The 25,127-nt window shown below is 33.7% G+C and overlaps 1 protein-coding gene across 1 annotated transcript in view; it reads left to right on the top strand.

The window, feature by feature from the left end:
- Positions 1 to 25,127, top strand: part of ADAMTS19 (ADAM metallopeptidase with thrombospondin type 1 motif 19) — a 228,082-nt gene that overhangs the window by 104,354 nt on the left and 98,601 nt on the right. The window contains exons 9-10 of the mRNA XM_058539839.1: positions 21,264 to 21,404; positions 22,876 to 23,026. Coding sequence (XP_058395822.1) covers positions 21,264 to 21,404; positions 22,876 to 23,026 — 292 coding nt within the window. The remainder of the gene's footprint in view (positions 1 to 21,263; positions 21,405 to 22,875; positions 23,027 to 25,127) is intronic.

Raw genomic sequence — 25,127 nt, forward strand, 5'->3', positions numbered from 1 at the left:
GTTGCCAACATTAAAAAGTATAAATTTGACATAAAAATCCAAATTTCCAGACCTGGCAACATTAGACCCACAGTCCCATATGGCAACCATTCCTTGGAGCTGAGTAGCGTCTGTACCCTTTAGACTGGGCCCATCTTTCCCAGATCATCACAGGCTGCAGCACTCTGGTACTGTGCACCCAGCGTGCTTCATTTTCATTGTATGTCCGGACTCTGTAGACAATTGAGCAAAGTGGAATTGGCAGTGGAATGTGAGTGGTATAAGAAAGCTTAGAAAAAAAGTTTTTAAGGCATAACAGTGTTTGATTAAAAAAACCTTTTAATTACAGTAAACTGAAGTATAAGAAAACTATCATCATAATTATACAGCTCAATGAATTATCAAAAATTGAATATATCCATGTGCCCATAATCCAGTCCAAGAAATAGGACATTATCAACAGTGATTGACTTTTTGATGTCACTATTTTTAAATGCGTAGATATACTTTCCCCCATGGGATGTTCTCCCATGCAGGCTTTTAGTCGTCAGTTGAGTGCTCTAGAATACAGGAGTTTGTTATTCAAAAGAGAAACAAAAAAAGCTAACTACTCTTTAAAAGATAAATCCTTTAGGGCAAGTATGCAATGCAATAACCTCATTCAATTGCACCCCAGGAATGACAGGATTTAGGTTCTTAATTCCAATACAGTTTTCATAATTTAAAGATATTTCAGTTTAATCAAACTAGGAAAAACCATGTGCATCATTTGAATGTAAAATCCTGAGAATAATGTTTAGAGGCAAGAAAAGTTATTTTAAAATTTTAAAACAATAAGTGCAAATTAATTATAATACAATTCTTATAAATGCAAGTTTCTGAATAATTATAATTTTCACTCTTTATACATAACAGCTTGATATACAAGTGATCTGAGTACATTTTATGAAACAGACATTAAATAATTTACCCTGAATAGTAGAGGGTTCACTTTAAAAAGTAATTTGGAACTGGCCCATGGCTTAGCGGTTAAGTGCGCGTGCTCCGCTACTGGCGGCCCGGGTTTGGATCCCGGGCACACACTGAGGCACCGCTTCTCTGGCCATGCTGAGGCCACGTCCCACATACAGCAACTAGAAGGATGTGCAGCTACGACGTACAACTATCTACTGGGGCTTTGGGGAAAAAAAAAAAAAGGAGGAGGATTGGCAATAGATGTAAGCTCAGAGCCTTTCTTCCTCAGCAGAAAGAGGAGGATTAGCATGGATGTTAGCTCAGGGCTGATCTTCCTCAAAAAAAAAAAAAAAAGTAATTTGACTTTATAAAAAACAGATATGTAAAATTAACTTCTTTAATCTCTGTTGTAATCTAAAATGTTAGAAAAACACTAATTAAAGGAGCCAACCACAATACAAGTTACTTTATTACCATGCAAAGGCTTGGTCAAGAACCCACAACTACTTAAACAAAAAACTAAATGATATAATTTAAGGAAAGACCACTTCAGCTTTATGTAGTAGAAGCATTGGTTTATGACCAGGAACTCAGGTTGGAATGGCTAAAATGGTAGTAAAACATTATTTTATTTGACTTTTATAGAGCTGTACCCAAAATCAATAGAGATGTGCCAAAGGTATGTGTAATGCTTGATGGATTAAGACCAGGACAAATGATATATGTTGAACTACTTAGTTGTTAAAAATTCTCCTCACCAGTAAGCAATATTTGTCTCAAAAGTAGAGGTTAGTGTTTTCTTGATGCTAGAGAGTGGGAGACACTAGCAATGAGAATAATGGTGTCTTTATAAAGAACAAACAAAACAAACAAGCAGGAGGGAGTTCATCTAACTAAATTACATCATCATCATCCAGTGTAAGATGTAAAGCACAATGAAAGAAAAATATAGGAAGAGGAAATAAAAAACAATATTCATAGACACATAGCCTCTTAAATAGGGAAAGTTTTTGTAGATGTTAGATAATTATATCCATGGATCCTGTGTGTGCTATGCACACACACACAAATCTGTAAAGCTCTTTTACTTAGAGGTACATTTAAGAGTCAGCCACTTAAGTGAAACTATTATATTCTTTTTTTCTTTCTTTCATTTGTTGTAACTTCTTCCAGTATATTTCTTAGTATAGGCAAAAAATGGATCATATAATTCTGCAACCCACAATTTTAGAATGGCAGAATGATTCCATTTAAACTTTTCAGTTCAAGGATACCTTTATAATCACGCAAGAAATATTTTTAAACTGATTTGGGATGAGTGTATTTATGTTTGTTACCTTGAATTTGATTTCTAGAAAATCCCAGAGCAACTCCACATATAGTTGAAAAAGTCAATATGGACCGCCAAGTAATAAAAAATGACTCTTGGGGGTGAGAATTTGAGTAACTGAAGAGAAAAAAAATATCCTTCTTTTACTATTGCAAAGGAATCTTAAACAATGTCTGCAAAAATGTATTGAGTTTTTCCTTTGGGAAAATACCAATTTAAAAAATCTTATATGTAATTATATATAAAAGGGTAAGTCAGAATTCATAGCAAGAAAGAGGAAATATCCACGTTTTATGATTTTTTCAAAATTATTTTGCTTTCTAAACAATTGGTCAGGGGAATGATTATTTTTATTGTAACCAAAAATTTTGGCAATGGAATGTTTTTACTGGTATGAAATGTTTTTATACTCATGAAATACAAATGGAATCTTCATTAATTTACTGTGATGAAGGCTAAAACTTTATTTTCATAAATAAAAATACCTTAGGAAGTTGTTAGTGAATTTGACAGGGTTTGTTGAGTGCTTATGTGCAGTCATATGTCACTTAATGATGGGGACACGTTCTGAGAAATACATTATTAGGAGATTTTATTGTTGTGCGAATATCATAGAGTATGCTGAAGGGGAACAAAATCTGCCACCCCAAAATGAGTCTCTTTCACATGAGGATTCTTTTAGGCTGATTATTTTTTAGAAACAAAAGACTAACAAAGTTTTTCTTGTTACATCCCCTTTCACTGCCTAAAAGAATTCAGATAAAAAAACCTGTCTCAGGAAGCAAGCTATATCACCTTAGCATAACTTGAACTAAGTGGTAGACAGGGAAGACCCTAGAAAAGCCTATTTGTTGGACTCTCCTCTGTGTTGTTTTCCAAATGTTTGCTCCTTTTCACCTACCTGTGAATTGCCTTGCTTCACTTTAAAGTCCCTGACTCTTCTCACCCCCAACATTTTCTTTTATCTTTAGCTGAGGACGGTATTTATGATGAGGGCTGTTTTGGCAAGTTACTCAGTTTTCCTGGGTTTTTCCCATGTATACATGTTATTAAACTTTTGTTTGTTTTTCTCCTGTTAATCTGTCTCATGTCAATTTAATTCTTAGACCAGCCAGAAGAACCTAGAAGGGTAGCGGAAAATTGCTTCCTTCTCTACAGTACTTACACAAAGATGGTATAGCCTATTACACATCTACACTGTATGGTACTAATCTTATGGGACTACTGTTGTATAGGCAGTCTGTCATTGACTGAAACATTGTTATGTGGTGCATTACTGTGTACACATATTCACTCTATTTTATATGATCTTTATGAACAACAATTTATTAAAGTAAGAGATTTTACTTTGATTTCAGGCCATAATTTATTATTAATATATTAATTGAGGTTAGATTACTGTGTTTGGGGAGACCCAAGACCACCCTCAAGTTCAATGATTTGCTAGAAGGACTCTCAAAATTCAGCAAAGCTGTTTTACTCATATTGATAGTTTATTACAATGAAAAGGTATAGATTAAAATCAGCAAAGGAAAGAGGCACAGAGGGCAGGGTGCAGGAGACACTCGACACAAGCTTCCAGCTGTCCTCTTCCAGTGGAGTTCTGCAGACAGTGCTTAATTCTCTCAACAACAATGTTGAGAAGCTAACCTGAGCATTGGAATCCAGGGTTTTTATTGGAGTTTGGTCATGTAGGCATAGCTGACCACCCACAAGGCAGACCCTCAGTCTCTATCCCTTCCAGAGGTCAAACTGGCCCAAGTCCCCCACCATAAATCACATTGTTAGTATAAATTATTTGCCATGTCCCAAGGCCCCCAGGTAAACAAAGATACTCTTATCAGGCAGGATATCCCAGGGGCTTAGAGGTTACCTCTCAGGAGCCAGGTGAGGACCAGACCTTTCTCTGGAATGTGCAGGTTTGGGGCCACCCAGATTTGCAGAGTTAACTCTTTACTGCACAATTACACAATATTTTTAAATTTAAATATCTTAAAATATCATATTTATATTAGGTTGCTGAGACTATCTAATAAAAATGATAGTATCTTCTTTTACTAGTAGGCATTGTGCTAAATACTGTGTATTCATATCTAAACTGATCTCCCAAAAATCTTGAGATAATTATTGTTACTATCATCTTTTTACAAGTGAGGAAACAGAAGCTAATAGAGATTAATTTTTCTGGAGTTCTTTTGATATTAAGGACATTCTTATTTGATCAAATATATTAAGATTTTTCTAGTTCTGTTAGTGAATTTAATCTTGTTTTTAATGCTTTTGACCTGCAGATTTTTTTTTGTAGTCAAATCCCATGTTTTCTTTATTATTTCTTCTATAGCTTTTTGCAATTAGAAGTGCTTCCTCATTCTAAAATTAGGGAGACACATTTTTGTCTAGTTGTTTTATATTTTCTTCTTCTCTCTCTCTCTTTCTACTCTCTCTTCTCTAGCCATTTAACACTAGAAGGCCATCTGGAATTTAGTTTAGTGTATGTAGTAAAGCTCTCTCCATTAAATTTGATTTTCTCATTAAATAAATGATCTTACTATTCAAAATGTGGTCTGTGATGAGATAGGGAGCTATGCCAGAATATAGCACATTGCTTGCTTCATTGATAAAGTCTTGAAATGAAAAAAAATAGTCAGTTGAACTAAACTGTGTCCTTAGTAATGTTGCTGATTTACAGTCCAGCACCAGCTACTAATCTAGATAGAAATCTGTAGAAAAGAGTTCACCTAATGGCAGCCCTGGCACTAACCACACTCTGAGTAGTTTTGCCACATAACGCTTGTTCATTCTAAGTCATTGTTGCATAGGAAGACATGTTTGAGTTGCTAAAGAGCAATCTTTATTTTTATCCTGAAAGGTGGTCTGTACTTGAATTGTATATCTCTGTCCTCATATATTTGTGAAGTACTTTTAAACATAAATTGTGTGATGCAATCCATTGCAAATAATAAAAGTTGTTGTTTTGTACAAATATTTAGTGTTGTATTAGATTGTTTTATTATGTAAATAGATATATATACACACTATGTATGGTTTATATTTTTATTTTTTGTTATATATAATATATAACCATATTATATATAATACATTTAATATATATAACAAAAAGTATAAATATATACTATATATGTACACCATATATGCATATCATATCCGTTTTTCTTTAGGGACACAAATAATTCAGTCCTCTTTGTGAATTCCAACCAAAAGTAAAATAACTTTTAATGTCTGGTAAGCTTTTACTAAAATTTACCCCCAAGTCTTAAATATTGTAAAATATATAAATTATCAGGGAAATAATAATTTTAAAGATAATTGTTAATAATATAGTCCCATGAGTATTTTTCTGATCTTGCTAAATCTGGAGATTTATTGGACAGCCAGACTTTGCACTGGCTTAGCACATTGAGACCAAAGACTTCTGTTCCCACCTGAAGAAGGAAGGCAATAATATTAGTTTTATTGTAGAGATGATGATTGCCAAAGCTCACACAGCTAATAAGTACTGGAGTGGATGTTTAAAGTCAAATCTGTCCAAATCCAAAGCCCAAGTTATTAATTTCTATGCTATTCCAGAAATGCTGAAGGGTACTTCTAACTAACTTAACTTTACCCGACTTACTTCCGGACTGGCTCTGTATTGTCTGTTCCCACCTTCTCTCTTCAGCCATACTTCGCACTGTGCTCCCTCTCATTCTCTGCACTACAGCCACGTTAGAGTTCTTACAGTTTTTCTAATGTACCATGGTTCTTCACACGGTAGGATATTGCACATGTCACTCCCTCTGCCTAGAATACTCTTACTTCCCATCTTTAAGTAATTATCTCCTCCTGATTATAGTTCATATATCATGTCAATGATCATTTTCTACAGGATATGTTCTGTGTAGGTCAATCTATATATTAAACACTTAATGGCACCATCTCTTTATAAATGTACATTCATTCATCTATTAGATATATGCTTCACAGGCTGTAAGCTCCAAGAGGTAATGAACCACGCCTATTTTTGATTATCATGAGATTACTAATGCATGTGATAGTGCACAGTACATTTTAGGCATTGAATAAATATGTATTAAATAAATGAATGCTTTAATATAGTGATTATCTTAGTAATATATTCTTACGCGTACAATTTCAGTGAAAATTTATTAGAGAAAAGAAGCTGTATGCACATTCAAATTGTTTAAAATGTTTTTAGATATAGTATGAAACTTTTAATAAGTTATCAGGTAAAGTTTTATAAAAATAATACCATGTATTTTGAAATATACCCAAGGCCACATGGAGTGAGACTTTATTCCAGTATGCATATGCAGAAATGACTCCCCACGGCCTTGAAGTGCTCCCTCGGGAGGTCTTCCTATCACAGTAAATGGAAGCTCTGTTCCTCCAGTTACTCAACCAAAAACCATGGAACCCTTACAATGACCCACAAGGCCCTACCTGTTCTAGCCTCTTTTCCTTCAAGCGTACCACCCCTTCTTACTAACAGGGCTCCAGATGCATCATCCCCTTTTCTGTAACTCAAACACATGAAGCAAACTTCAAGCCTTCACCTTCGCTTTTCCTTCTGCCTGGAAGTTCTACTCCAGAACAGCCACATGGCTGTCTCCATTCTTCTTCTTTAAATCTCTGCTCAAGTATCACCTTCTCAGCGAGGCCTTTCTGATCTTAAAAATGTAAACATAACCACAGCCCCAGCTTATCCCCGCTGCCTGCTTTAATTTTCCCCATAAACTTTAAATTCCAACTATCAATTTATCTATCTGTATGTATATAATGAATTCTTGACTCCTTAGTTCACGTTTGTATTCCCAGCATCTACAACATTTGTAATTGTGTACTTGGCACATAGTATGTTCTCGAAAATGTATTTATTGAATGAAGATAAATTTGTTATCTCTAAAAGTGTATGTAACCTCTTATGCTCTGTAGAAGAGCTGAGTATACAAATGTACTAATTGTCTAGCAGAAATGAATCAAATATTCTCCTTGAAGAACTTAATTTTATAGCTAAGTAATAAGTTGGCATTTATTTTCATATTAAAAATTCACATTAGGATTCACATTAGGACTTTTGGATTGAATAGACATTGAGAAGACATTGAAATTTCCCATCTCCCCCTTCAGATGCTCGAAAAATCCTAAAAGAGAATAACATTTTTTTAATAAATAACCAAGCTAAAGAGCCAGAAGGAGAAATGTGCACATACTAGAGGATAGAAGGAATTATCCGTGTAAAAGAGCTGGAATTTTTCACTCACGTGGGGCTAAGTTTTGATATTGGATGGAGGAGCTGAGGGTCTAGTGCACTCTAGTGGAAGGGAGTCAACTGCACAGCTCCTTACATGGCAATGTGTATCTCCAGCCAGCTGGAAGCAAATGGTTTGCTTTAGGATATGGAGTGAAAAAGAATCCATCAGGATCAACCAGAATCTAATGACATAGCTTCAAAGCATAAAGGCAAACATTATCAAAACAGAGAAATAGATATAACAACAATCCTAGTGGGAGGTTTTAACATAGCAGTCTGTAACTGATAGGTCAAGCGTACAGAAAGATCTGTATGGAAGAGATTTGAAAAACTGAAAGGATTGCTCTACGGGGCAGATATAAAACCTGCAGCCCATAAACGAGGAATACCCACTCTTTTAAAACACACTGGATACTTACAAAGAATGACCACATACTATTTTATTCTGCAAATCTAAACAAATTTCAAAAAATTAATATGCAGATGAATTTTTATGATCATAATACAATTAAGTTAAACAACCAATAAAAAAAAGAAAACCAAGAAATATACACATTTAGAAATTTACAATCAAACTTTAGAAAAACCCATAGATTAGAGAAGAAATCATTAGGGAAACCAGAATATTCTCAAATTTAAACAATAACAAATATACTATTTAGTAAGTTTGTAGCATGCAGATAAAGCAGCACATAAAGGGAAATGAGTAGCTTGAAATTATGTATAAAAATTAAATGATGAAATTAATGACCCTAGTTTTCAAACTAAGAAGTAAGAAAAATAACAACAAAGTAAAACAAATTAGAAGGAAGAAATAATAAAGAGTAGGAACTAATAAAATAGAAAAATGCAATAAAAATGAAAAACAAAGCCAAAATTAGATCCGTAAAAATGCAAATAAAATTGACAAATATATGCTTGATCAAGAAAAAGGGGGCACAATTCAACAGTATTAGAAATGAAAAAAGGAAGTCTAACACAGGTGCCAATTTTAAAAAGATGCTAAGAAAATACACTGAATACTTTTGTGGCAAAAAATTAAAAATAGATGAAATGGGAAAATTCTAAGAAAATATAATAGAAGAACATAAAGCTGTATGACCATTTAAAGAAATTGAATCAGCACTTTAGAATCTTCCCAAAGAAGGCACCAGTTCAGACATAGGGATAGGTTCAAGGAATTAATAATGTTAACATTAATCTAATTTTTCTAGAAAATGAAGGAACACCCTCCAACTTATTATTTGAGGCTAGTATTAATGTAATATAAAAATCAAAAAGGACAATTATAAGGAGGAAAATTACAGTCTCTTCTTATCTGAGAATGATGCAAAAATGACACAGAAACATTTTTTAAAAGCAGTATATAAACGAAGGTAGTACAAGGGAATAAAGTTGGTTTTATATCAGGATAGCAAAAGTAATTTATTATTTAAAAATCTTTATCTCCACATTAACAGATTAAAGGTAAAAACTACACTATCTCAGTAGAACCAGAAAAAAAAAATCCAATAAAGTCAAATTAACCCCTCTATATTTGCCAAAACCAGTGGGAAAAATCATTCTTAATGGTGAAATACTAGAGACATCCTCTTCAAAATTAAGAAAACAGCAAGGATCTCACTACACTTGCTTCTGTGTATGTACTGGGGGTACAAGCAAGTGCAGCATGGCAGAAAACTAAATAAAAGGTGTAGGAATGAGAATGGAAGAAACAAAGCTATTTCAATTTTCAAATGATATGACTGCCTACATAAAAACATGATATAATGTAAAAGTCAAGTATGAAATTTAGTTTAGTAAGGTTATTGGATATAAGATAAATATACAAAAATCAGCTGTCCACACAGAAATGCAAAATACCATTAAGAAAAGGATACTATTTACTATAGCAATAGAAAACACAAAGTGCTTAGGAATAAATTCAACAAAAGATAGGAAAGCATTTACCCTTATTAATTAAACCTTTATCAATGAAAATATACCATGTTTGTGGATAAATGCAATATCTTACAGATGCCAATTCTGCTGTAAATGATTTAGAGGTTCATGGAAATTCCAATAAATATACCATCATAGCTTTTTATATGGAAGTTGGCAAAATATTTCCAAAATTATATGTAGGTGCAAATTGCCAAAAACAGACAAAGCATTCTTGGAGAAGGAAGAGATGAAGGTGGAGGCAAAGATAGAGGAGGATGAGGAGGAGAATAGCGAGTCGTAAACAGGCCCATGCCTGCATGAAAACCTGGTGTCTGACCAAGGTGTCGTTGCAGATCAGTAGAGAAAGTTGACTATTCAGAAAAATGTGATGGTGCAATTTTTTTTCCACATGTATAAAAATGAAATTCTAAAAATCATTTCTAAAAATCAATTCTGGATAAAATAAAGACTAATATATGACAGATAAGACTTTTAAGAGAAAATATATGAGACTATCTTCGGACTTCAAGATTGAAATGATTTCTAAAACAACACTTTTTGCTCACCTTTTTGAAGGCAGAGGGGTAAGATCTGATAGAGAAGTCTGACATGGATCTTAGAATTAGTCTTCTTCAAATTTCTTGTTTGTATGATGGTTTCTCTTAATACTTGAGACTACATAACACACATACAGATATACACACATATATAGAATGTATAAACATCTATATTACATGTATTTATTTTCATGAAATTATTTCATAATTTTAAAATGAAAATAAAACTAGAAAAGAGTGGCAAAATGAGCATTATTTGTATGATTGGAAAATTCAAGATAATCTACTAAAAAGAACTATTAGAACAATAAAAGAATTTTTATTGGCCTGTTACGAAACTATATAAAAATTATTGCTTTCCAATACATAAACAACAGCCACTTGCAAATTATAAAAAAAAAAATCCATTTATATTGAAGATAGCAAAAAATTAAATAAAATAAAAAGATAAAATACCTAGGAATATACTTACAAAGGAATGTACAAGACTTATAAAAAGAAGAATTTCTAATCACACAGGGAGTTATAAAAGTGGTTTAAATAAATGCAGAGACATTTCCTGGTTTGGGATAGGAACAGTCAAGATTATAAAATGCCAATTATCTACATATAAATTTAAAGTGATCTGCCCAAAAATGCCAACAGAATTTCCTTTTTTTTCTCTTAGATGTACTGATTATAGAGTCCACATGGAAAAAATCAACATAGGAAATTTCTTGTTAAGAAAGAAAAAATGGTGCAGAGGAGGAGGGTGAACTCTTATCAGATATTAATACATTTCACAGTAGATAAAGCTGTTTGTGCTGGTGCTTTTGAATAAACAGACAAGTCAATGGAAGAGAGTAAAAAAAAAATCAATTTATAAGCAGGAAATGATGTGGAAATGTAGCAAATAATAAAAGCTGCACCTGCAATCAGTGGAAGGAAATGAATCATTCAATAACAGAAGTAACAGGAATCTGATTCTCTACCTCAGACATTACATCGGAACATACCAAAATGATTCTGTACATTGAGATTTTTTGTTTTTTAGCTTTTTTCCATTTTTAGTCTTTCAATAGGGAATGTCTATGATTTGAGATATGAAATATAGAAATATTTAAGGAAAAGTCACATAAAATTAACAACTTGAAATTAAATATCAACACAAGGGAAAAATAACACTTAGAAGATAAATCACAATTGGTGAAAATATTTGCAACATATATGACACAGTAATATTTTCCTTAATATAAAAAGAGCTCTTGCAAATCAATACGCAAAATGATCAAAGCCCCGTTAGAAAAATGGCAAAGGATATAACCACATACCTCATAGAGATGTATCCATGGTTTATATGAAAAAACCTTAGCATCATTCATAGAATGCCAATTCAGACCACAAAGCAATTCGACTTTCACCTATCAGGTTACATACATCTATACAGATGAACTCAGATGTACTCCCGCTATAAGAACCATATGCTTCCACTGGTAAGAAAACTCATTCTGCCCTCTTCCCTTATTTTCTCTTACTCTTCCTTCAGATCATTTCGTCAGAGATGTACTCCATGGGTAGGTTAAATCTCTTAATATATGCTCTTATAGGTTCCATGTAGTTTCCATTCCTAATTTTCTCACAGTTGCAGGTTTACATAATTTGTATGATTATTTGATGTCTGTATCTCTAATTAGATTGTGCTTCCTGAGGACAGTGTCTGTGTCTTATTTTGTTTTGTTTCGTTTCTGTTCTTGTTGTTGTTGTTATTTAACGTTGTATCTCTAACACCTCTCATATGTGCTCCATAAATAGATGTTACGTGATGTTTTGATAATAGTGTCAGTGAATGAAAAGTGTTGGAATGTGTGGAAACAGATATTCTTATATATTTTTGAGAGGAGTGTGAAGTGGTGCACTATTTTTGGAGGCCACGTGGCACTACTTATCCAAATTTAAATAGAGGACTGCTTGTGAATATGGCTTCAGCTTATTTTGCCAGCTTTGAAGACAGTGTATTTCAAATTATAATTTAATTTGTATTTCTTTGCTTACTAGAATGGTTGAACATCTCACCTTTTGCTGACTTGCTAAATTTAGCCCCATTACTTTAAACATACATAGCCAATAAAAACAATCATGAGGACTTGAATGTGGTCACTGTTTTACATTAACAAAACAGTATTTATTTTTTGGTCATTTAGTATCTGGTGGCTCAACACTTTCTTTTCCTAATTATAAAAAGTGCCCTTTTAAGATATGTTATAGTCCTGGAATAATACTATGGACATAAAGTTGTGGATAAAATTGTTTGTCCTGACATCAGTATATGATACAGTTTTGTAATTCGACATCAGCACATTTATCATAATTTGTACTTGTAATAATAGTATCAAGAAAATAACAAAAAAGCTCTAGCAGAGTTCTATATTTTACAGGATAAAAGAAACTGCATTGAACATATACAATTTATTCACTTATTAAGAATCTCATATGGTAATTATATCACCTACTTCATAGAGATGTTGAGTGGATAAGATTACATAAATTAGGGTAAATTAGTCATAAATCATGTCATTATAAAAACATAGAACATTTTTTGATATGGCCAAAAATGCTTATGTGTTTTTGGTTTTTGTTTCGCTTTTTGAACCAGGGGGAAAAGACTAATATATACTACTACACTTTGGCGTGGAGACATGGTTTTTCCACCAAGTTGGCAGTTCAAGAGTTTCTTCAGAACTCAGAGGCTAATGAGGCAATAAATATGTAAAGTTAACTCCTTGAAAGCAGTAAATATTTGGGGCACCTGCTATAGTTTTAAGTATTGCCAGAGTACCAAGAATGCAGATGCCTTGTTACTAATAAGCCTTTGAAATCAATGACATTTGCTTACATACTCTGCTGGAAATTGTGCCTGGATTCTACCAAGGGTAGGGCCAGGTTATAAACAACGTTCTTCAGACATCTGCATTTCTGTTACTGGCATCAATATTGCTATCAGTTCTTTAGTTGAAACGTCTGAAACATCTTTAACTCTTTCTCCCCTTAGTTCCTTGTGTAATCAGTTGCCAAATCCTATTCGTCCTTCATCTGAAATAGCTATCCCATCTGTCCATTCCCTCTTCTGTTTTTCCCCAGGCTTGGACTATTGCAATACTTTCCTCAGTGGTCTCCTTGCCTTAGCATTTTATCTTTGTTATCTATCTCACATGTTAGTCAGATTCAACTTCCTGAATCATGGTACTGATCTTCAATCAAGAAATCTTTATTGCTCCTTACCACCTAGTGAATGAACTCCAAATTCCTTTGCCTTAGATTCATGACTTTTGTAGAGTAGTCCCAATCTACCTTTCTAACTTTATAATCCACTTCTCTATTTCATGAATACAAACAATCCATAATTTTCTAGCTTCATGTCTTTATTAATGCTTTTTCATTATCCCTACTCCCAACCCTGCTGATATATATCTCTTCCAATTTTACTTATCCATTAATGGTCAAGATAAATGCTATCTTTTTGTGAAATTAGACCTGAAAGCCTGGCTGGAAATATATTTCCTTTTTCAACTTCCTTGCATTGTTTATTGTAAATATCACTTGTCACTTAATTTCTAATATATACTGATTTGTATTGATATTTACACACACACACACACGTACACACGCATCCTACTGGACAGCAATCTCTATGAAAACAGGATTACTGTCTAATACATTTTTTCTACCACAGCACAAAGTTGAGTGCATTGTACATTATAGGCACTCAAATATTTGCTGTATCAATGAATAAGCATTTGTTGTATGAATACTCATCTGTTGGACAGTCATCTTGAGATCTAGAGTAGAAGGCAATTGACTTCCAGAAGTAGAGAAGAGGAATCAGTTTGGGTCAAGGAATGTAATTGCCTTGACTAAGTAAAAGAAAATACAGTTTTATGACTATACAAATATAAATATGGCAAAATATTTTTCCTTTTTGGTACATGATGACATTTTGACTTCCTATATAAAATAAACTATGTGGAAATATACTAGTTAAATTATGTATCAGTTATGATGAGTCTACTTTGAAGTCTGGTTACAGGCCTATCCAACTATTTCATGCAAGTCCTGAAGTCATGGACTTAGAAGGGCCAAATCCAACAGTTTTAGCAATAGGACTATTTAATGTAAAATTCTGCTAATTCAGTAAGAAGCTAACAAAATACCCCAAGAGGCATCCTGTCAAATATAAGTTTGGCTCATCTCTCTGCTTGCCTGAAGAGTCCTTTTTAGAAAGGAATAAAATTTTTACCTTTCATTTTGCATTGATGTGCATCAGTATATCTACTATAAGAAAGAGAGGATAAAGTCTAAAGGGAGAGTAGATAAACAGTGTGAAGTAAATAAGAAATGAAGATAAAGGCAATACATTATCCTCTAGGACTGTTAGGATGGGAAATACATGAAATAATGACAGATTGCTATAATAGACAAAGAACAAATATACTCTTACCTCTAGAAGTCCATTGCTCCTTAAAATGTTCAAAATTAATTATTCTGTAATTAACTGTCCTTGACCCACTAAAATTGGTAGTGGCTACATGTAAATTTACTGTTCCTGCGTTGCACTCTTTAGAATTCCTTATAGCAAAAGTGTCAGGTGTCTTCCTCTAGCACACATGCCATGGTTAAGGTTAGAAACTACTCAGTGCACAGCGGAGTGAGAAAGTGTTTTAGAGAATTACCGACTCGGACGTGAATTCTTGTCATGCCAGCTACTCCCTGAATGAACTTTGGGCAAGTCAATCTGTCTGTACTAATTTTCTTCATCCCTAAAATTTGAATGTTTTCTTTTCAGTGTTCATTGTTACATTGATGATGCTCTAATTGCATGGCACAGTGGTTGACCCGTAATACAGAGTGAATGAATAATAAAAATAATTAGTAGCATTATAATTATTTTTATGAATGCTTTAATATAAAAAGGAGATTTTCAGCTTCCAATGGTTGTACATCTCTCTCTTCATTCAAGGAGTTATTTCATATCCTTCAGAATTCTTACTGGATTGGCAGGAAGTGTGATTGTTATGGAGACTCTTGTAAGACCACTAATACAGTGTTTGTATTTGATACTTTATTTAGACAATGATATCAGTTAAAGTAATAAGCAGTTTGTCCAAGTTAATAATCATAATGGGACTTCAGCCAGTATAGATGTGGCAGCACTCCCACATCAGATTCTTTCCAAATGTGGGTTTGGATGTCATAGTGAGTAGGTGGAAGAGGGGAAAAAATCACCCAGCTATGAATGGCCTTATGAGAACTGGCTTTCTGTTTGCATTTCTCTAATGTATCTTGGCAGATATATGGTCTAGAGGAAGGCAAGCAATCTTCCTTGAGCAGATTATCTATAGACTTTTCAGGCTTACGGTTTCTCTAAGTCAGTAAGAGGCTATGTTAGTTTCAACTTGCCATCAAATTTACAGAATATTTAGTTGCTTCTATGATTCCTTATCAGTTGATAAATCGGTAGACATTTATTTAATAAGGTATTGAACTAAATATTTCAGAGAATTGAAAAGAAAATATGACAATTCTTGTTCTCTAAGCACTTAAATTCTAGATAGTGATAGTTTATATGTATTATTTAAAATTCACCAGAAACAGAAGGTAATTCTAATATGTGTATGTGCCATATATTTGAAGGGCATAGAGGTTAAGGATCATGAGAAATATATGCTAGAATTTATTAAAGAGTCCTTTATAGAAGAAGATGATATTAAAAATTTGAGTTGCATTTATAAATATAGATAAGCTGGGGAAAGCATTCTGATACGAAGGAACTGTATCAGAGGGTAGGCTGGAATTAACTGTTCTAATAAATTAGATTGAAGTCAGATTACAGATCGTTTGAAAAACAGGATAAAAAGTTTGGATTTTATCCTGTAGATCATTGGTTCTCAAAAGTTTGAATGAGTAAGAATCGTTTAGATAATGTATTAAAATGAAGTTTCTTAGACATTATCTCTAAATATTCTCTTTCAGTTGGTTGGGGTGGGACCCAGGAATCTGCATTTTAACTAACGCAACATCATCATGCCCTATGATTCTGATACACATAGTTCATTATTCACAGTTTCAATATCACTGCTTGCCAAGGAAAATTAAAAGATTTGGCCTAGGAAACTAGGTTTTTTGCATTAGATTATTCGTAAGAAACTAATTAAAGCATGCCTTAATAAAGCAAAGAGTTAAGGAGCAGGAGATCAGTTGGGCAGACATCACAATAATCCAGGAGTGAAGAGAATGAGCACTTGTCTTGGTTGATAGCAGTAGAAGTGGAAAGGGAGGGATGAGTGGAAGAGCTTTAAAGAATATAGAACTAACAGAACGCAGGCAGCTGTTAGCTAGGCGAGGGAAAGAGACAGTGGTCCAACCCCAATAGATAATACACTCCCTGAGGGTAGGAACTGGATCTTCTTCATTTTTATGACCCCAGCTCAGTGTAGTACCCAGCACATAGTGGGTTCTCAACAAGTGTTTGTTGAATTGCTAAATAAACCTGTTATGTAAGGCACAGCAAAGTCAAAAGGAATTTCTCTTTTTGTACCTCTACTTTTTTTTTAACCTTTAGTTTTTTACCTTGTTGCTGACTTGCTTTACACTGCCTTTCGACTTGCCAATAGAAGTGCACATTTGATTGTTTTGTGCAAATTGAAATGATTTAAAATGCAAAAAGTAATGAAAATATCATGTATTTCTTAATGTCGGGCTTTTTTTCCATGAGCACACAGCAGTGAAGTTACATCAGATCAGATATAGCCACTGAATTGTATGAAATTAAGTGTCATTTTGTGGAAGTATAATCCACTTCCAGTTAGACATTGTGATAAATTTTTTCTTTTTTTAAATTAATTTTTCCATATAATGTATGACTTTTAGTAGGAAATAATATATCATGATAAAATGTTTAATGTATTCAGCACAAAAAAGTCTACTCTTCTAAAGTATTACTGTTTACAAATCTGTTCCTTTCCAAATTATCAAAAAAATGTGAGTGAGTTCATAAATGTTCTCCTCTCTAACTCTTTAAACATCAAAAGGGACCATCTTCAAAATCCAAATGCTTCTCCAGCTTTCCGCAGGATATCACAAAACTTCCTGGCAGGGACTTTTAAACAAGTTGAGAAGTTTTATAAGATAAAAATATTTTTTCAGTTGGCTTGACAACCATGTACAATGTTAGTGGAGAGTTTATTTGCCCAAAGCTCTTTGTCAAAATGAATTTAAACTGAGATTATTAAAATGTAGCTCGGTTGCACAGTGTGAGGAGAGGTGTTGCTAATGTCTTACTTCAAGAATGTTTTCCATACAATGCATGTGGCTTGTTTATGGGACTGTATATGTAGAGGTGCATTTCTGCTAAAAGAGAGGAGATATTTAAAATTATTGAGAAAACAGTAAGTCATATGCATAAAGGGAGAATTTTGATCAGAAAGAGAAGCCCTATAGTGTGGTGGTTTAGAGGTCTGTCTGCTCCACCATCAGACAGCCTGGGGCTGAGTCACAACTCCATCATTAACCTCAGTGCCTTTCTCATCTGTAAAATACAAATCATGATAATAGAAACATTATGGGGATATTGCGAGGATTAAATGATATCATCACTGTAAATGATTAATGTAGTGACTGGAGCAGATAAAGGTTCACAATTAATTGTTTTATTTCAAATCTGTGCAATCAGGACTAAGCAGTGTCTCCTGATAGTTCCAAATGTGTGGTAAAAAAAAAAAGCCCTGTCCCAATTTAATGATAATCATTTCTGTTATGAGTTAAATAGCTTTAGAAAAATTTAACTAATGGTAAACAATGCCTGAATCACCAGATCCTCCATGGCTGTAGTTAATTTCTTACATGAGAATCAGGATCCCACAAGGAAAATGATCATCTGGATGAGAAGTTGTAATCTTCCCAATTTGGAAAATCATATTACGTGACTTTGGGAAAACGTCCAAATTGCTAAATCTTGGAAGCAGTCTCTCTCCTTTACTCAAATGGACACATTATTTAAGAAGTTTTATTATTTCTGAAAAAGACCAGTTGCCTTTCAAAAATAATAGCATTTGTGTATGATTTGAAAGACTGCACCACCAGAGATGGAAGAGTTGAGCATGTTCCACATGGCAAGTGGCGGTTGTTAACTCAGGGTCTCCCAGCAAAGTGTGCTGCAGCCAGAATCCCTGGGAAAGATGAGACAGCGATGCTGGCGGGAGCTGCTTCAGAACCGTATAGTGAGACACGCATTAAGGCATCTTTATCAATCTCTGAGGTTGTACCATATTTACAATTTCTTATTTTAATTCACCCTCCAAAGAAAGTCAATTCTTGTCATTATTATTTACTTGGTTTTCCTTGAGTCCACAACTTTCACCATAGTCAGCAAATACAGCAGATTACCATTAATGATGTTTGTCTCTGTGCTTTTGGCAAATTAAAATGATAAGATAAAATTTCTCTGATTTACTGCCCCAGTAAAAAGAATGGTTATGGATTCCTACTATATTCTAGGCACTGTGCCAGGCATTTTACATCATCCTCATGTAATCTTCACAACTAGTCAGGAAAGTATATTTAATAAATGAGGAAACTGAAGCATATTTATTTCTTTACTGTTATGTAACTTGCCTCTGGTCACATTACTAAGGGGTAGATCCAAAATTCAAATCTCTTTCTAACTCCAGCGTCTTTCACTCTACCCCCCAGTAACTGAACTGGCCCATACCCACTTCATGTCATCTCTTACTTTTCCTCTTTATCTTCAAAGTCTGAAAAACATTTATCTTCCTATTCTCTCTGTCAATCATTCTATTAATATGTGTTTATTACAGACCCTATATAAAGACATTAATTAGACCAGGAAAGATAAATATGATTCACCATCCAGCTGAATTTTTCTAACACTAAAAGTGAACAATGATATTCAATAATGTACTTTTAGTTTTATTTAGATCATAATTTTCATAGTCTTCAACGTTAGCAAATGTGGTGAACTCTTAATTCATTACTCTTATTCATAAATTAATTTATTCCATCTATGTCATTTTCTTCTTTTGAAAACGTTAAATATAACAATTTTGATTTAAATTTTTAATTTATTTCAATGAAAATGTAGTTCAGTAGTCTTGAAAATTTTTATTTTGATGTAAGAAAATGTAAGTAGTCTAGTTGTGATTTCCCTTAGCAACTTCTATAGCAATTCTTTTATTAGGTTTTTAAAATACAGTGTAGATATTCTTGTTATTCAGAATTTTTTATTATGAAAGACTATTTTATTTATTATCCAGATCATTACACAATGAGAAGAGGGAACGCTTGACTATCTTACCATCGTCTCAAACTTAGTGTACAAAACCAAACTTTCCTCTTTCTGCTTCTTCAGTATTAACTGTCACTCACAATTATTTTAATGTCCTCGTTATGAGAATTCATAGGTGATTATGTGAAATTTTTACTGAAATAGAAGTGATTCTACCTGATGACATGGTTCAGCATTTAAGCATGATTTACAAACTGTGATTCCCATATGCCTGGATCATAGAGAGATGAGTAAATCCCTATCCTCAAGAAAGTGCAGAGATAACCAAAAGTAAAAATATGTAATATAATGTAGAAAACATTATAACAGTGTTGTTCACAGAATCCTATGGTGGGAAAAAGAGATGGTACACATAGGTGAGGTAGGAGTTAATAAAAGAAAACTTCCTAAAAGTAATCTACATTAATCTTAAAGGTTAAGTAGAATTTATCCAGGTAAAGACATTGAAGGAAAGGCACTTTGGACAAGGCAGAGGAGGGAATGGAATTCATAGACGTCGGATATGTAATGGTTAGTCACATGATTCTAGAGCCAGCCACCTCAGTTCAAACCTCACCACTTTCCACTTTCTCACTGTATAACCTTGGGAAAGTTACTTCTCATCAGCAAAATGGATGTTATAGTAATTCCTACCTCATAGAATTGTTTAACTCAAGCTTATAAACTCCTTTGTATGGTGTATGACACATAGAAAATGCTAAATAACTATTGATTGCAAGAGAATAAGAAACAACTTAGTGTTGGGGAAACTACAAGTCATTTGGTATTGCTGAAAAGGAAATGCAATAAATGACTTGCAAGAAGATGAAGAGGCTATGTACCAGGTTAAAGAGCTGGAAATTGCCGTGTAGGTAACGGGAAAGCAGAGTCAGTCCAGTTGTGTTTTAAATAGATTTCACTGGGGCGGAGTAGGAGGGGAAGAAGGGAGAATGTTGGTAAAGATCAGAGGCACAGAACCCGTAATGCCATAATAATTGTCGACTAAATATAGTCTTTTGTTAATATTGTCTTTGTTAATAGTAACAAAGGAATTGAAAGCAGGTGACAGTTGAGAGAAATATTTAGAAAGTAGAATTGGCAGGGCTTGCCCTAACACTTAGTAAATAAAATAGCCTGGGTGATAATTTGGGAGAAGAAAGAATAAATGATGACCTGAAGATTCTTGATTTGGCAGACTTGGTGGCTAGCGAAGACACAGAAAAGAGAGCAAGAGAGAGAAAGAATACAGGAGTAAATTGAGGTTTGAAAGAGAAAATAATGAGAGCAATTTTTAGATGTATTACATTTAATGGTTTCTCTAGTATATCCATTTGGAGATGTCAGATTTTTAGAATAGAGTTCCAACTTAAAGCAACAGATTCAAGATTCACTAGAAAAGATGAAGATGGCCAAGTAGGTGAAGCTTTCCCAGGGACAGTGTATGTTATATAATGAGTGGAAGAAGATGGCCAGTGAAGCAGATTGGGAAAATAATGATGTGGTTTCAGATTTGATGAAGAGTATGAATAGAAGATCTCCAGGCCAGAGCGAGAATCTAGTGTGGTTGAATAGCAACTTACTATTTCTAGTGTCATACATACTACTATGTGAAAAATGTATGTATAGATTATGTTGATATAGGTGACCAAACTTTTCATTTTCTAGGTTGATTGGGGAAATGTTCTAAATAAAATATTTATGTTCTAAATAATATATTAAAAAATAGGCCCTAAATAAAAATACTTACCTTTAATCTGGGTAGCGAAATTTAAAAAGTAAATCAGTCTGAAATCTAATTTTATTTTGACCTTTAAAACTAATTTCTCTCCCATTATTTTAAGCATTTAACTGTTATTTAATTGTAGTTATGAAAAGTTAAAAAGTAATATTTACTTGATGTTATTATTTTATTTTAATTATATTCTGAATCAGCATGGGCATTAATCATGACAATGACCACCCATCATGTGCTGATGGTCTTCATATCATGTCTGGTGAATGGATTAAAGGACAAAATCTTGGTGATGTTTCATGGTCCCGATGTAGCAAGGAAGATTTGGAAAGATTTCTAAGGTACTGAGGTCACTTACTGTTATTGCATTGTGAATGTTTATGTGTGCCTGTTTCCTCTACCAACCAGGGAAGGTTGCACGGCAGAGCGGAAAGGACACTAGATTAGGAATCAAGGCACCTGGTTCCAATCCTGGCTCTTCCATTGACTCATCCACATTTTTTAACCCATCTGCTTCTTAGTTTCCACATTTTTCAAGTAGAAGGATGGGCAAGATGATTTTTAAGGTTGAAAATTTTTATAATGATAAAAAAAAAATCTGTTGCTGTATTTATTTGTCTCTTCGAAATTTCCCAGTGGAAATATTCTCATTGCTCATCACTTAGCACATCTGTTGTTATCACAAAGAACCTCTTGAACAAAATTTCCACATTTCCATTGTGATACTTCTAAACTCTGAATCGTTTTTCATTAATATATAGTTTTCAACATTATAATAGTCCTTGATTCTCTTCTTTTCCACCTTCAATAGTAGTAACACTTTGCTTCTGTCTGGTGGGAAAATGTGTTATTATTATTGTTCTAATTTTCGTTTTAAAGCCCTTGTTCTTTACTTATTCCTTTGGTAATAAAAGGAGCAGGTGAAACAGTAAGTGATATGCAAAGTAGTTAGTAAGAGAGATGATTAAGGTATCCAAAAGTCTAAGTAAGAAATGTGGGAACACCTAGCTAGCTAAATTCACTTCACAGATAAATTTTATTCATTTCTCCATACCATTTAAATTGGCAAGCCTATTTTTTCTGTTAAATAGATATTAAAATCTACTGAAATATAATGTTATTACATTGTCATAACTCTGCTCTGAAATATGTGCTATACAGTCTGCATGCTCTTTGTCATGATAGTGTAGAACAGCAATCAGAGCATGTAGTATTTTGAACACACCACCTCACTACAACAGCAGCCCTTCAGTAGGCCCTAATGAGTTTTAAGGAACATGCATGATTTTGTATAGTTGCCTTCACATTAATCAGAACTCTGATAAAGTTAAATGTCACTTCATAAATGGAAGTTGTATTACAATGTAAGGTACAACAGTATTTGTACTGTTGATATTCGCTTAATAATGCTTTCCATAGACTCTTTAAATCCCTGAATATAGTTGATTTCTTACACACACTGCTTTTGGGCAACTTGCTCTCTGAGTCTGAGCTTCTTCATCTTCTAAATGTGTAAAATAGTAAACACCTCACAGTGTTATGTAGATTAGCTGAGTTAATCCATATGAAAGGCCTTTATAAACCAAAAAGTTCTCTTAACTTGAACATTATTATTAGAATTACCTTAAATAATTGTAAATAAATGATTCTTGTACATGGAATAATTCCTATGAGCATTCAGTAGAAGAGTTTATAAATAAAAGTAAGAACATATTTTTAATATTATAAAAATATTTCCTGTTGCTGTGCTAACTAAGCATAAGAACTTTTTACATTAAATTCAAAATTTTACACATATCTGCATATTGCCAGGTCAAAGGCCAGTAACTGCTTGCTACAGACAAATCCCCAAAGTGTCAATTCCGTGCTGGTTCCCTCCAAGTTGCCAGGGATGACATACACTGCTGATGAGCAATGTCAGATTCTCTTTGGGCCATTGGCTTCCTTTTGTCAAGAGATGCAGGTAAGGATTGTGTCCAGGTGGGAGTTTTTAAGTGTATTTTCACATTCATTCTTTAGAAGTATTGATTGGAGGAGGGGAAGATGACTTTATTTTAAAGTTTGTGGCTCAAGAGCACCCCAATCTTGGAAAGAAAGATTTTCTAAGAAAAGTTTTCTGCGATTTTTCCTCTGGCACTTTGGAAGTGATAGAAATAGGTATGGGCATATAATCAAAGTCAGGAAGGAATGACCTAAGAATTCCTACTTCAAAAATGGCACTGAAGTCAGGGAAGTATTTGCATTATGCCAGTTCAATGCTTCTGTTTTAAATCTCTTCCTTTCTTACATGGTAGGTCACTGGATGAAAATGTAATAAAAACAATATATGAACATGCAATTGTGGAGGAGGAGTTATATCTTTTAACCCTGACAATAGAATGTTAAAACTATGTTCTACAGGAGCAAACAGTAGAGAATATATTTCTAAATAGAGGGAAAGGGTAAACTTATGATGGTAAACTAAGTAGTGTCTACGTATTAGTATTCAAATGGTCACTAATTACTCAGAGAGACCAGTTGTACAAGTCTGAAGTCTGAAGGCCTTCTTATTGATGTAAGAATTTTAGCTCTATTTACCCTTCCTTCTTTCTTGTCTTCTCTCTTCCTGCTACCCATCCCCTATCTGCCCATCTCTTCCAATATACACCATCACACATACTTTGTATTTCAGGGATTAACTGGTAGTCATGCTTAGGGTGAATTGGTAGCTGTATTTCACTCTACCTAGGTTTCTGTGATTGCCTCAAAGGAGTTTGGTTTTGCTGAAGATAATGGTGTTTTGGATTACTGGTAGTGTAATTAAAATCCATTATAAGGAAAAGAGTATATGGCATCATGACATATTTTATGCTCTCTCTGCTTTGCAGTTCTTATCAAAGGAGTTGTTCACTTGTTTGCTTATCATTTCCTTCTTCTTAATTTCTCACCCTAGTGTGTAAGCTCCATGAGGACAGAGAGTATCTCTCCAGCATCTAGCCCAGGGACTGGCACATGGTAGGCACTCAGTGAATAATTGACTTAACGATTAAAATTAGTGAATGTGTGAAGGAGTTGGAGCTGCATTAAATGTGAAGTGTGAAAGGATATGTAGACTGTAATACTCACCTGGCAGTAGTGGAGCTCAAAAGGAACTGGTATACGTGTGTGATTGTGACCTGATTCACAAGGGTTTATATGTGGCAGAGCCATGGATCCTTGGAACTTAGCATCAGGTATAATAATTATGACAGTATTGAGCTTGGCTCTATATGATCTGTCCCTGATACCTCTGTGATTTCATCTACCAATCTTCTTGTTCACTCTACTCTCACCTACAGGCCTTTAGACAATCAAAAATTGGGTCACAAACTTCTTTCTTAAATCTTTATGGTAAAATGAATGTTTTGAGGTACACAGGATTGATTTTGTGGGTAGACACTTTTACGTGCTGAAATTAGCATTGTTTTGGAAAATAGAGTAGGCTGTCTATGGTTACCATTGTGTTATTGTGTAGGAGATAGTTTCAGTTCATGCATTATAGAGAATTGATAGAGCTGATAATGGAAAATTTTCATGTTCTATAAAGTATCCCAAGTATTAGAAAAACTTAGCAAATGATCAACCACAAACATGATTTTGGTAAATTTTAGATTGTTTTTCACAAACATGACTTTTAAAAGCTTTTAGAAATTATTTTTAATGTATATCATATTGCAGTTAGTTAAATTTTATTAGTGCCATTCTACAATATTTGGAACTCTAAAATATGTATCGTAAAGTGTGTAAATCATTTATGTTTATGATCTAATTTGATTCTTATAACAATTATATGCCAAAGTTATTATTCAGTCCTATTTTACACATCAACCATTTGAGGCCTGTAGAAGTTAGAACAATTAAGTTCTTACACCTATGAAGAGGGGCTGTTAGATGCGAATCCAAAGAACAGAGTACATTGTACCGACTATGCTCTACTGCCTCTTAAGGAACTCAAACTTCTTTACATATTGGCTTCTGTATGGGAAAAACCTTACGTCAGATCCTGTATTTAAACTGAATTCATTTTATCTGCTACAGTGCTTACA

Source organism: Diceros bicornis, chromosome 1, assembly GCF_020826845.1.
Source record: "Diceros bicornis minor isolate mBicDic1 chromosome 1, mDicBic1.mat.cur, whole genome shotgun sequence".
NCBI lineage: Eukaryota > Metazoa > Chordata > Mammalia > Perissodactyla > Rhinocerotidae > Diceros > Diceros bicornis.